The sequence below is a fragment of the Balaenoptera ricei genome, chromosome 1 (genome assembly GCF_028023285.1).
Source record: "Balaenoptera ricei isolate mBalRic1 chromosome 1, mBalRic1.hap2, whole genome shotgun sequence".
NCBI lineage: Eukaryota > Metazoa > Chordata > Mammalia > Artiodactyla > Balaenopteridae > Balaenoptera > Balaenoptera ricei.
In genome coordinates this window covers 54579031-54593314 of record NC_082639.1, presented here as the reverse complement: position 1 = coordinate 54593314, position 14284 = coordinate 54579031, and the positions used below count along the sequence as shown (strand labels likewise).

Genomic DNA, 14284 nt, shown 5'->3' with positions numbered 1-14284 from the left:
GAGTCTGGCTAATGGTTTATCAATTTTGTTTATCTTCTCAAAGAACCAACTTTTAGTTTTATTGATTTTTGCTATTGTTTCCTTCATTTCTTTTTCATTTATTTCTGACCTGATCTTTATGATTTCTTTCCTTCTGCTAGCTTTGGGGTTTTTTTGTTCTTCTTTCTCTAATTGCTTTAGGTGCAAGGTTAGGTTGTTTATTCGAGATGTTTCCTGTTTCTTGAGGTAGGCTTGTATTGCTATAAACTTCCCTCTTAGCACTGCTTTTGCTGCGTCCCATAGGTTTTGGGTCGTCGTATCTCCATTGTCATTTGTTTCTACATATTTTTTGATTTCCCCTTTGATTTCTTCAGTGATCACTTTGTTATTAAGTAGTGTATTGTGTAGCCTCCATGTGTTTGTATTTTTTACACATCTTTTCCTGTAATTGATATCTAGTCTCATAGCGTTGTGGTCGGAAAAGATACTTGATACGATTTCAATTTTCTTAAATTTACCAAGGCTTGATTTGTGACCCAAGATATGATCTATCCTGGAGAATGTTCCATGCGCACTTGAGAAAAATGTGTATTCTGTTGTTTTTGGGTGGAATGTCCTATAAATATCAATTAAGTCCATCTTGTTTAATGTATCATTTAAAGCTTGTGTTTCCTTATTTATTTTCATTTTGGATGATCTGTCCATTGGTGAAAGTGGGGTGTTAAAGTCCCCTACTATGATTGTGTTGCTGTCAATTTCCCCTTTTATGGCTGTTAGTATTTGCCTTATGTATTGAGGTGCTCCTATGTTGGGTGCATAAATATTTACAATTGTTATACCTTCCTCTTGGATCGATCCCTTGATCATTATATAGTGTCCTTCTTTGTCTCTTATAATATTCTTTATTTTAAAGTCTATTTTGTCTGATATGAGAATTGCTACTCCAGCTTTCTTTTGATTTCCATTTGCATGGAATATCTTTTTCCATCCCCTCACTTTCAGTCTGTATGTGTCTCTAGGTCTGAAGTGGGTCTCTTGTAGACAGCATATATATGGGTCTTGTTTTTGTATCCATTCAGCCAGTCTGTGTCTTTTGGTGGGAGCATTTAATCCATTTACATTCAAGGTAATTATCGATATGTATGTTCCTATTCCCATTTTCTTAAATGTTTTGGGTTTGTTATTTTAGGTGTTTTCCTTCTCTTGTGTTTCTTGCCTAGAGAAGCTCCTTTAGCATTTGTTGTAAAGCTGGTTTGGTGGTGCTGAACTCTCTCAGCTTTTGCTTGTCTGTAAAGGTTTTAATTTCTCCATCACATCTGAATGAGATCCTTGCTGGGTAGAGTAATCTTGGTTGTAGGTTTTTCTCCTTCATCACTTTAAGTATATCCTGCCACTCCCTCTGGCTTGCAGAGTTTCTGCTGAAAGATCAGATGTTAACCTTATGGGGATTCCCTTGTGTGTTATTTGTTGTTTTTCCCTTGCTGCTTTTAATATGTTTTCTTTATATTTAATTTTTGACAGTTTGATTAATATGTGTCTTGGCGTGTTTCTCCTTGGGTTTATCCTGTATGGGACTCTCTGTGCTTCCTGGACTTGATTAACTATTTCCTTTCCCATATTAGGGCAGTTTTCAACTATAATCTCTTCAAATATTTTCTCAGTCCCTTTCTTTTTCTCTTCTTCTTCTGGGACCCCTATAATTCGAATGTTGGTGCGTTTAATGTTGTCCCAGAGGTCTCTGAGACTGTCCTCAGTTCTTTTCATTCTTTTTTCTTTATCCTGCTCTACAGTAGTTATTTCCACCATTTTATCTTCCAGGTCACTTATCCTTTCTTCTGCCTCAGTTATTCTGCTATTGATCCCATCTAGAGTATTTTTAATTTCATTTATTGTGTTTTTCATCATTGCTTGGTTCCTCTTTAGTTCTTCTACGTCCTTGTTAAATGTTTCTTGCATTTTGTCTATTTTATTTCCAAGATTTTGGATCATCCTTACTATCATTATTCTGAATTCTTTTTCAGGTAGACTACCTATTTCCTCTTCATTTGTTAGGTCTGGTGTGTTTTGACCCTGCTCCTTCATCTGCTGTGTGTTTTTCTGTCGTCTCATTTTGCTTATCTTACTGTGTTTGGGGTCTCCTTTTCACAGGCTGCAGGTTCGTAGTTCCCGTTGTTTTTGGTATCTGTTCCCAGTGGGTAAGGTTGGTTCAGTGGGTTGTGTAGGCTTCCTGGTGGAGGGGACTATTGCCTGTGTTCTGGTGGATGAGGTTGAATCTTGTCTTTCTGGTGGGCACGTCCACGTCTGGTGGTGTGTTTTGGGGTGTCTGTGGCCTTATGATTTTAGGCAGCCTCCCTGCTAATGGATGGGGCTGTGTTCCTGTCTTGCTAGTTGTTTGGCATAGGGTGTCCAGCACTGTAGCTTGCTGGTCGTTGAGTGAAGCTGGGTCTTGATGTTGAGATGGAGATCTCTGAGAGATTTTTGCCGTTTGGTATTACGTGGAGCTGGTAGGTCTCTTGTGGACCAGTGTCCTGAAGTTGGCTCTCCCACCTCAGAGGCACAGCCCTGATACCTGGCTGGAGCACCAAGAGCCTTTCATCCACACGGCTCAGAATATAAGGGAGAAAAAAATAGAAAGAAAAAAAGAGGATAAAATAAAATAAAATAAAGCTATTATAATAAAAAATAAGAAAAAAAAATTATTAAGAGTAAATGTATTCAGAAAAATTTTTTTTTAATTTTTTAAAAATAGATTTATTAATTTTTTATAGTAAAAAATAAGAAAAAAATTTTTAAGAAAAAAATTTATTTAAAAAAATTTTTAATTTTTTAAAATAAAAAATATGAAAATACTTATTAAAAAATTTTTAAATTCTAAAAATAGAAAATACAGAAAAAATTATTAAGAAAACATATATTAGGAAAAAAAAATTTTTTTAAGTAAAAAAAAAAAAAAATGGACGGACCTAACCCTAGGACTGATGGTGAAAGCAAAGCTATACAGACAAAATCTCACCCAGAAGCATACACATATACACTCACAAAAAAAGGAAAAGGGGAAATTAATATATCCTGCTCCTAAAGTCCACCTTTTGAATTTGGGATGATTCGTTGTCTATTCAGGTATTCAACAGATGCAGGCACATCAAGTTGTTTGTGGAGCTTTAATCAGCTGCTTCTGAGGCTGCTGGGGGAGATTTCCCTTTCTCTTCTTTGTTCCTACAGCTCCCAGCGTTCAGCTTTGGATTTGGACCCGCCTCTGCATGTACGTCGCCTGAGGGCGTCCGTTCCCCGCCCAGACAGAACGGGGTTAAAGGAGCAGCTGCTTCGGGGGCTCTGACTCACTCAGGCTGGGGGAGGGAGCGGTACGGAGGAGGCGGGCGAGCCTGCGGCGTCAGAGGCTTTGTGACGTTGCAGCAGCCCAAGGTGCGCCGTGTGTTCTCCCGGGGAAGTTGTCCCGGGATCACGGGAGCCTGGCAGTGGTGAGCTGCACCGGCTCCTGGGAGGGGCAGTGTGGAGAGTGACCTGTGCTCGCACACAGGCTTCTTGGTGGCAGCAGCAGCAGCCTCAGCGTTTCCTACCAGTCTCTGGGGTTTGCGCTGATGGCCGCGGCTCGCACCCGTTTCTGGGGTCCGCGCTGATAGCCGCGGCTCGCGCCAGTCTCTGGAGTTCGTTTAGGCGGCGCTCTGAATCCCCTCTCCTTGCGCGCCGTGTAACAAAGAGGCAAGAAAAAGTCTCTTGCCTCCTCAGCGGCTGCAGACCTCCTCTCCGGCTCCCTCCCGGCTTGCCGCGGCACGCCAACCCCTTCAGGCTGTGTTCACGCTGCCAACCCCAGTCCTCTCCCTGCGATCCGACCGAAGCCCGCGCCTCAGCTCCCAGCCCCGCCCGCCCCAGCGGGTGAGCAGACAAGCCTCTCGGGCCGGTAAGCGCTGCTCGGTGCTGAGCCTCTGTGCGGGAATCTCTCCGTTTTTCCCTCTGCGCCCCTGTTGCTGTGGGATCCGCGCTGATAGCCGCAGCTCGCACCCGTCTCTGGATTTCGTTTAGGCAGCGCTCTGAATCCCCTCTCCTTGCGCGCCGCGAAACAAAGAGGCAAGAAAAAGTTTCTTGCCTCTTCGGCAGCTGCAGACTTTTTCCCGGACTCCCTCCCGGCTAGCACCAAAGCCCGAGCCTCAGCTCCCAGCCCCCGCCCGCCCCGGCGGGTGAGCAGACAAGCCTCTCGGGCTGGTGAGTGCTGGTTGGCGCCAAGCCTCTGTGCGGGAGTCTCTCCGCTTTGCCCTCCGCAACCCTGTGGCTGCGCTCTCCTCCGCGGCTCCGAAGCTTCCCCCCTCTGCCACCCACAGTCTCTGCCCAAAAAGGGGCTTCCTAGTGCCTGGAAACCTTTCCTCCTTCACGGCTCCCTCCCACTGGCGCAGGTCCCGTCCCTATTTTTTTGTCTCTGTTATTTCTTTTTTCTTTTACCCTACCCAAGTACGTGGGGATTTTCTTGCCTTTTGGGAGGTCTGACGTCTTCTGCCAGCGTTCAGTGGGTGTTCTGTAGGAGCAGTTCCACGTGTAGATGTATTTCTACTATATCTGTGGGAAGGAAGGTGATCTCCGCGTCTTACTCTTCCGCCATCTTGCCCCTACTCCTGCTATATTCTTAATTGCTTTAATTTTAACTGAATTGTCCACTGGTCCCTAAAAAACTGTTAGATAATGGGGAACACTTTGGAGTCCACGAATGTCCCAGACAAATCTAAGTACATCCATTTTAACATTGTTTATAAGCATAAATTCATGAAGAAATATCTAGATATATATAATTCCTGAATGTTTCTATAATATAGATAATAAACAGCTACTCATTTTGGATTACATTCTGTTAATTGTCCTACAAAAAAGAAAGATCTTATTTTCCAACTCCCATCTGTAATATACCAAAGGAAAATGGGTACTCTTATTTGAGATATCTCTTTTGTACACATTATTGTGAGAAAAGAGGCAGAGACATAACTGTTTAAAACTGGTTGACTGATGAATAGTTTAAAAAGTTTAGAGTTTGAAAAGTGACTCACAACTTTTGTAAGGAAAAAAAGTAAATGTAGATTAAATAGATCATAGAAAGACATGGTAGCCACTAAAATGCAAGCTGGAGCTACCAAGTAGAAAAGCAAGATGAAAAAAATTAATATTTGATACATAATAAAAAGAAATTATTACTTTCAAGAAAAATGTATCTAGATACTATGCTATAGAGACTATCAATAAATAATCTACTTTTAAAACTTAAAATGATCAATTCTCCATTAAGTTTTTAAAGTTTATTAATATCCAACTTCAAGACTTACTTTAAAGCTACAGTAATCAAGACAGTGTGGTACTGGTGACAGATGAGACAAACAGATCAGTGGAACAGAACAGAGAACTCAGAAAGTACTCATACAAATATATTCAACTGATATATGACAAGGGAACAAAGAGAATCAAAATATTATATCATTAAAGTTACAGGATGATTACATCCTCCTAAAAATAATACTCTATTATGTGTGTTATCAATCTTATTAATTGAAGTTTACTATTATAAATCAATATACATTTCTTCTTACTGATTACAGTATATAAACTTTCAGTTAAAAAGAGATGTATTTTTAAAAACCTTTATATTAATAATATTTCTACCTTACTTGCTGTTTAGATAAACAGACTTATCAGACTCCTCTCTGGCTCACTGACTGCCAAGCTTAGACCATTTCAAGAACCAGAGGATTAGGACACATTACTACCCCAGTGACAGCAACATGTGAGTTAATCTCTCTCCTGACTGCATTCTAACCTCCTCAACTTCTTGTTCTGTGATCTATAGTTGGCTATGGCTTTCTGGCTTTCCCCTTTGACCTTTCAGCCCTTGGCTTAAATATACAAGCTCTACCCTCTTCCCAGACTCCTCGCAAGTGACAACTGACTTTGCCTCGCTCTCAGTATTTTTCTTTGCCTATCTTAGCATTTTTGGCTTTTATACATCCATCGATGGACTTTCTTAATTCAACTCAAATACAAAAAACAAAGAATTCTTAACATATATAAACAACTTCCTGGAAACCTCTTAATTTTTAGTAAAACTCTAGCCTATTAGCTCTTTGCTGCCCTCTCCTGGGCGCAGTTTGGGTCTCTCAACCACTTCAGTCCCTTTGCTAAAAGAGCTAAGACAAAGTTTTTTACATTCTAAGCTCCAAAGAACATAGAAATTATGATTAAGTAATTCACATTTTCTTTTAACTTGAGTACTACACCAACTACCAATTTAAGGAAAATAAATGTTTAATCTTTTATGGTCTACAAACAATGCTACTACTTTTAAACTGTCCTAATTGCTATAATATTCCACGGAGAAATTTGACATTTCACTTCTTAAGGATGAAAGGGTGTATGTATATATATATATTTTACATATCCATTAAGAAAAAGAAAAGTGCTTACCTCTGCAGACAGCCCAAGCATCTTCATCACATTTCTCACCACTTGTTCTCAGTTCAAAAAAATTATATTCTTCAAGGCTAAGAAGACCATTTCCATCTAAATCAATTACTTCAAATATATCTGATAAAGTTGACCTAAAATTACAAAAAAATAGCTAATTATTTGTCTCTAAGGCAACTAGATTGAAAAAGGTTTCTATGAGGATAACTTTCAAAAGGAAGTAATATAAAGGCATTAAACAATATTTGTAATGATGTTATCTACGAAACAGAAACAGATTCACAGACACAGAGAACAGACTTATGGTTGTCAAGGGGGAGGGAGAGTAGGGGAGGGTTGGATTGGGAGTTTGGGACTAGCAGATGCAAACTATTATATACAAAATGGATAAACAACAAGGTCCTATTGTATAGCACAGGGAACTATATTCAATATCCTATAATAAACCATAATGGAAAAGAATAAAATAAAAAACAATATTTGTGAATAATAAAATTAATGTATCCAAATATATATTTTACTCAGTCTAGTATTACATGACATAAACAAGTTTCCAAAGCAACCACAGCATGTCAACATGTAGTAGGAACACAAAGAGAAGTTCCCTTCTTCTTTTCTCCTTTCTCCATCTACTTTCTTCTTCCTCTCTACCTGCAGCCAGATCTTACTGTGTACATGTAGGGTATGGGAGGACTACCCTATTTGGATTTCATATTTGATAGCTATCTAAGTCAATAGTGCAACTAGCAGGACCTGTTTCTAGTGGAGGAGAAATCAGTAGATACGCAACTAAAGTTGACTTGCCAAATGTATGGAACCCAGAAATGAATGGCAATCCCAGACCTATGAGCAGAAGGTCACTTTCAGATGCCTAGTGGATGAGTTGAGCTATTAATTAGAATCTGGGTTTGGGATTTGCAGCTAGCCAAAGGAAAGGATGGAAGACAGGCTACTGATATATATCCAGTCTAGATGTTATAGCTCTTAACTTTAATAAACAAAACTTACCTAAACTCCTTTGTGAGAAATAATTCCCCTGTTTCATCTCTATATACAAGCTGGGCTTCTTCTGTTATTGGTTTTCTTTCTTTCTTTAGCCTGCAGCCAGTTGTGGAAGGAATTAACCAGTAAATTCCAGGTCCTAGTTCACCAGTCCACCCAAACATCTTTTCTCAAAAGAATTTTAAAAACAAACAAACAAACAAACAAACAACCACCATGAGTCTTAATGACTTTTAATCTTTCTTATGAAAGGGAAGCATTAGAAATAGTTTCTTTTTTTACCAATATTCACCAATTCTATTATGGTTCTATCAATGTTTTATAGGCTTCAAAATATTTTTGTTAATGGTAAGGCTAATAATATTAGATGTAGTTCTTTATATATTTTAAAAACAAATGCCTAAAACTGTAACAGGTTAGAAGTTATATAACTTCTAAATCTTCCCAATAATCTTCAAAAATGTTTGTTATGCAAATATTTCAACAGGAAGCAAAGAGAAAAATCTTAGAGTAATTTTTCTGGGTTATAGTTGCCTAATTTGATTCAAATATAAATATATGATTTGTAATTCAGACTTCTATGCCACAAAATAAAAATTAAATATATTTTAAAAGAGTTCCCTATTTGTATGAATTAGCCATATTTGTAAAAATACAATTATGTGGACAAAAGCACTGGAATTTTACTACTATTTATGTAATATGGACTATAAAACAAGAAGGCAGAGTCCCAGATAAACCTACCTTATACAAAATTCTTTTCCATCACAGCATATTTATAATGAGTGCCAAGACATTTGTATAGGAAAACATTTTATTCTCCTGTTCTATAAGAAAAAGCAAAATGGCATCCCTCTATGAACCTTCTAGGTGCTTTCTGGAGCCCAATGGTTTCCTATAAAACCTAGGGATTGTCTCTGTCAAATATATTAAACCTAAGCATTTCCTAGTCGTGTATAATATCTAAGCAAGTAGCCATTTGCCCTTCAGCACAGTATAACCCTAAGGAATTCTGTCTGGTATTGTGTCTAAAACTCCTTTCAAATCCCAGGTTTATTTTAGGTCATTCTGGGGACTCATATACAAAACAAAGTTGCTCATCCAAATTCTGGGTTCAGCCCTATTTCTACCCTCACAAGTCAGAGGAACCATAATCATCCTAAAGTGACCATGTCCTATTTTGATAAAAGAAGCAATCCAATAAAAGTGAGGGTCATTTTGAAAACTAAAGGTTGACCAAACCCATCTTTTGGAAATCATAATCTTTTAGATTGGCCAGATGTAGACTGATATCCAGGAGTGAACAGCAGTTCTTGCTGTTTCCTAATATATGTTATCCCTTGAATCTCCCTTATCTCTACATATAAACTTGAACTGCCACAGTGGTTGGCAAATAGAAAGTCTTTCATGGGCACAAAACTCTTCTTAAAGAAAATAATTATGAAACTAAAACTAAAATTCCTATTTTACTTGTCTTATTCTAGTGTATTATTCTAGCTTTTCCCTTTTTTCTCAGACTCACAGAGAGGGAGGAAAGATTTGCAAAAGAGAAAGTGCTGACTAGCACTTTTGATCCCAGACGATCCCAATCTTTAGGGATCGTCTGGGATGAACCCAGCAGAAGGAAACCAGACTGATTTGACTTTGGTAGGTTAAATGGAGCCAGAACAAATTAGGGTGAGCGGCTTTGGGCTCTGCTGCAGTTAGTAGGGGCTGGAGTGCTTCTGCGAGGCAGCTGTGGTGTGGCAGGGAGGCTCAACAGCCATCAGCTGGTGCTGAAATGACCGGGGGTGTGTAGCCACCCAATCGACTCATCAGCAACCTTCTCCTCCCCCAGGACTCCAAAGCCAGAGCGGGGATGACCTTAGGGTACCTTCCTGCCCCTCCCCCAAGTCAAAACTGCCTTGGACATTTCATTTTTACCTCATTTACTTGTATAACATTTTTAGTGAACGGGCATAGGATATTCACTTTTCTGATTTCTACACCCTCAAAGGGGCAGCTTGGCTTTAAAACAAAACACCTGGGGTGAATGGGCCCCTTGATATTTTCTCTACTAGCCACTAGGGTATAAAAAACTAAAAAAAAAAAAAAATCGTGCTACTATATTAGTGAAATAAGTCAGACATAGAAGGCCAAATACTATACTATATGGATTCACTTATATTGATGCATCTAAAAAAGTCAAATCCATAGAAGCAGAGAGTGGAAAGGAGGTTGCCAGGGCCTGGAGAAGGGGAAACAGGGCGGTATTATTCCAAGGGTACAAAGTTGATGTTACGCAAGATGAGTAAGTCCTAGAGCTCTACTTACAGCACAGTGCCTATAGTTCACAATACTGCATTGTATACTTAAAACTTTGCTAAGAGGGCAGATCTTACGTCATAAGTGTTTATAATAATAATAACTAAGAGGGTGGGAGGGAACTTCTGGAGGTGATGGATGGTTTTATGGCATAGATTGCCATGATGGTTGCATGGTGTATATTTATCTTCAAACTCATCAAGTTGCATACATTAATTATTACAGCTTTTTGTATGTAACTTTTTTTTAAAAACTAAGAAAATCCAAACTACTGTATTTAGACATATTTAAAAGCAAATCTTAAGAAAAAAAAAACAAAACAAAACTAAAATTCCTTTGTAAATAAGACATATTACAGATAAACAGAGGCCTATAGTAAAGAGGTAAATAGAAATTCATTCAAATTTTATTATAGGCTTGCTATGTACTAACATTTTTATACATGTAATCTCGTAAGAAAGTAATTTTAACCAAAACAAAGTGGGAAAGCTATTGTTTTAGACAATGCTTTATCTTCAATTTAACTTTGTAGTCAGTTTTGAAGAAGAGTTTAATCAAAACATTAACTGCTGTCATTTTATTTGTTTCTTGCCTATAACTATTCTTGTCTGTTAGGAAGCCAACAATAAAGACTTCTATATAACATTCCATCAGGGAAATGTTTGTCTGTCGTTGGGCCTATATAAAGATTAAATATGATATTGCAGTAAGCCCTTGAATAGTATTATTCCTGTTGTGTAGCAGATGTATTTTGTAGTCCTCATAAAACAAATAGCCACATTTATGTATCTGCCTCACATATTTGGCCTCTGAGTAAATGTATAATTAGAAAAGATCAGAACAACCCCATGGGCAACATATAAAATCATTTGAAAGCATTTTTTCAGATCAATCTATTTTTGGACCCTATGAGTCAAGCCTGAGGATAGTCATCTTGAAGTTTTTCTTTTTTGCAATAGTAGTACAAGTAAGACAAACATCTAGAGGAACATTTTCAAAGCCTTGAATTGCTTGTATTAGGGGGAAAAAATCCACTGGCATCAATCATTTTTATTGAGTATAACAAAAAAATGTTCACATGTGGGGTATCAGGGCATTAGAAAAGAGGAAAGTGAAGTACAATGTCACACAACTTATAAGTTATGAAGCCAAAATGGCCAATCAATCCTCAATTTTTAAATCTCAGCAAATAAGAAAAAGTCCTTCACAATTAATAAAACATATGTAATATGAATAGTGATTACTGTATATACCTTAACTGGAAGAGAAGATAAAAAGTTTTAAAATATATAGAAAAACTATTATTTTCCTCAAACTTGAGGTCATACTATATTTTTAACTAAACATTAGAAAATAAATATGTATACTTCTCTATTTCGTAGTTCAGTAAAACACATGAGCTGTAGATTTGCTTGACTCTCATTTTCCTTAAGAATATACAAGGCAGTATCAACTGATAACCAAGGGGATGGTTTTCCTATAAATAAAAAAAACCAAACATCTTAAAATAAGCAATCACTACTTACTCTTTCCTATTTAAAAAAGTAGTGGTTTCTTTCCCCTTTGGATTTTTTTTTTAGAAATACATATCCATTTTTATAAACATCATAGCATTTGCAATAAGGCATATACCTATACACAATGAAATTGTTAGAAACATTCTCTATATACACACTTTCTAAAAATCATAACTTTTCTTAAACTCATCAGAAAGCTAAGGTTGCCAGGCAACCAAGTAGGCTGAAATCCAAGGACAAACAAACCCTTTCAAGAAGACAGAAGATGCAAGCACTGGCTTACCTGTAAAGGAGCATAGGAGGAAGAGATGTTAGACATCATCTATGTGCTGTTAACTCCAAAATTTGTATCTCCTGCTAGGACCTTTCCTCTGAACATTAGACCCATATATCCAACTGCCTATTTGACATTTCCACTTGGATTTCTATGTCTAAAACTGGCTTTCCCAAACATCTGAAAAAAAAACCTGTCCATCTATACTCTTTTCTATCTCAGATAAGAGTAACTCATTCCTTCCAGTTGATAAAACCCAAAATCCTGGAATCATCTTTAACTTTTCCCTTCTCTCACGTATCATAACAAAGCCTCAGGAAATGCTATGGTTTGACCTTCAAAATATATCCAGAATCTCTACTTCTTATCCCCTCTACACCCCAGTTCAAAGCAACACCAGTCCCCTCTTAGAATTCTGCAATAGAGTCCTAGCTGGACCCCTTGCTTTCTGTACCTTCAATCTGTTTTCAATACAGCATCCTGACTGTTCTTGTTAAAATATGTCAGATTATGTTCCAACTCTACTTAAAAATCCTCTAATGCAGTTGAAAGTTGGAAGAATGTTGCTTCCACCCTAACAATGAGAAAAAATGCATGAAATACAAAATCATAGCATTTCTTGAACCTGTCAGAGCTGAGGTCACAGGACAACCAAGCAGCCTGAAATCCAAGGAAAGACAGACCTTTCCAAGGAGAGATGAGATGCAAGCACTGGCTTATCGGTGGTGGCGCACAGGAGAACAAGATGTCAGGTGTATAAGTGGAAGAAAAGAGAGAGCAGAAGAGATAAAGATGGAAAATGTTCTAAAAATAATGAGACAACAAGCCATAAATCTAAGAAACTCAGAGAGCCCTTAGTAGGATAAATACCAAAAAGATAAACACAAACAAACAACCAAAAAAAAAAAAACCTCCCCAAAACTCAAAAACAGCATCAACAACAACAAAAAAAACCCAGAAAACACGAAGACACATATTCAAACTATTGAAAATCAAAGATGAAGAGAAAATCTTGATGGCAGCCTCCTAAGGGTTCCTCTTTTCTCTCAGAGTAAAAGTCCAAGTTCTCATTATGGCAAAAAACAAAACAAAACTCTACCTGATTTTTGTCCTTGTTTCTCTCTGTCTTCATCCCCTACACTCTCTCCTTACTTACTTCAATATACCCACTCTAGCCACCTTGTTGTTCTTCTAACACCAAGCACACTCTCACCTCAGAGCCTCTGAACAGAGGATTCCCTCTACCTGTCACTTCCTCCACTCTTCACCCATCCCCTTCCACCAGCCCTACATCCACAGAGCTTACTCCCTTGCCTCCTGTGGAAGACAGCAAAAATGGCCATCCCTCTCTGAATCCACAACCCCTTGCAATGTGACTTCGTAGCTCTTCCATCAAGATGTCAAATCTATTTCTCCACCCTGTACCCTGTACTTGTCTTTTGACTTGCTGTGCACAACAGAATGTAACAGAAGTAATGTGCTGGTTCTGAGCCCAGGCCTATGGTGCTTCTGCTTTCTCTCTTAGATTCCTGTTATACCATAAGAAAAGTCCAGTCTAACTTACTAGAGGGTAAGAGACTATAAAAGGCTGAATCAAGTTGTCTCAGCTGAAACGCATACAAAGGAAAGAGCCCAGCCAAGATCAGTTAAAGCCAGCCAGCAGCTAACCTGCAGCTGATCACAGATGCACGAGTAAGCCCTACAGAGAAAAGCCAAGCCCAGCTCAGACCAAAAGAACTGCTCATAAGCAAACAAACGTTTAATTGTTTTAAGCCACTGAGTTTTGGGGTAGTTTGTTACACAGCAGTTGATAATTAACACACCTCTTTCAAAGTCTGCTCAAATGTCAACCTCTAATGAAGCATACACTAATAATCCCTTTCAATGGCAACTCATATTCCTTTGTATTCACAATGCCCCTTTTCCTCTATGTTTTTCCCATAGCACTTATCACCTTCTCACACACCATGTCATTTACTATTTATTATGTTTATTATTTATTGTTTATTTCCTCCACTAGAATGTAAGTTCATAAGGGCAGGGATTTTGTATTTTTTGTACTCTGATGTATCTGTATCTTAAGCACCTAAAATGATACTTGGTTTATAAGGTCTTCAATAAATATTTGACAAATAAATGAAAAAAAAATCTTCTTCATAAGAATACAGAGAATAAACAACTACATTGAATTTGCAGACCTATCTTGATACTTTTATCTGAAAAATGACTATTGTAATTGTCATTTAAAAGTATCAATTACCAGGGCTTCCCTGGTGGAACAGTGGTTAAGAATCCGCCTGCCAATGCAGGGGACATGAGTTACAGCCCTGGTCTGGGAAGATCCCACATGCAGCAGAGCAATTAAGCCTGGGCGCCACAACTACTGAGCCTGCACTCTAGAGCCCATGAGCCACAACTACTGAGCCCACGTGCCACATCTACTGAAGCCCGCACGCCTAGAGCCCATGCTCTGCAACAAGAGAAGCCACCGCAATGAGAAGCCCACGCACCTCAACGAGGAGTAGCTCCCGCTCGCCACAACTAGAGAAAGCCCGCACGCAGCAACAAAGACCCAATGCAGCCAAAAATAAATAAATAAATAAATTTATTTTAAAAAAAAATTAAAAGTATCATTTACCAAATGTTGTAAGTGTCCTACAAGATATACAGTGAAAACTTTCACAATCTGTACTTTAGGAGGGAAAAGTAATGTAAGTGGGGAAGAATCCTCTAGTAAGTAGATGTTTATATG

General features: G+C 38.2%; 1 protein-coding gene across 8 annotated transcripts in view; it reads right to left on the bottom strand.

The window, feature by feature from the left end:
- EFCAB7 (EF-hand calcium binding domain 7) overlaps nt 1-14284 on the bottom strand; it is a 59236-nt gene that overhangs the window by 22352 nt on the left and 22600 nt on the right. For 6 of the 8 annotated variants that reach the window (XM_059923893.1, XM_059923902.1, XM_059923916.1 and 3 more), the window contains 3 exons: nt 11109-11218; nt 7444-7601; nt 6436-6569 (listed from right to left, as the gene is read on the bottom strand). In XM_059923893.1, coding sequence (XP_059779876.1) covers nt 6436-6569; nt 7444-7601; nt 11109-11218 — 402 coding nt within the window. The remainder of the gene's footprint in view (nt 1-6435; nt 6570-7443; nt 7602-11108; nt 11219-14284) is intronic. The other 2 variants (XM_059923922.1, XM_059923928.1) reach the window with 2 other exon arrangements.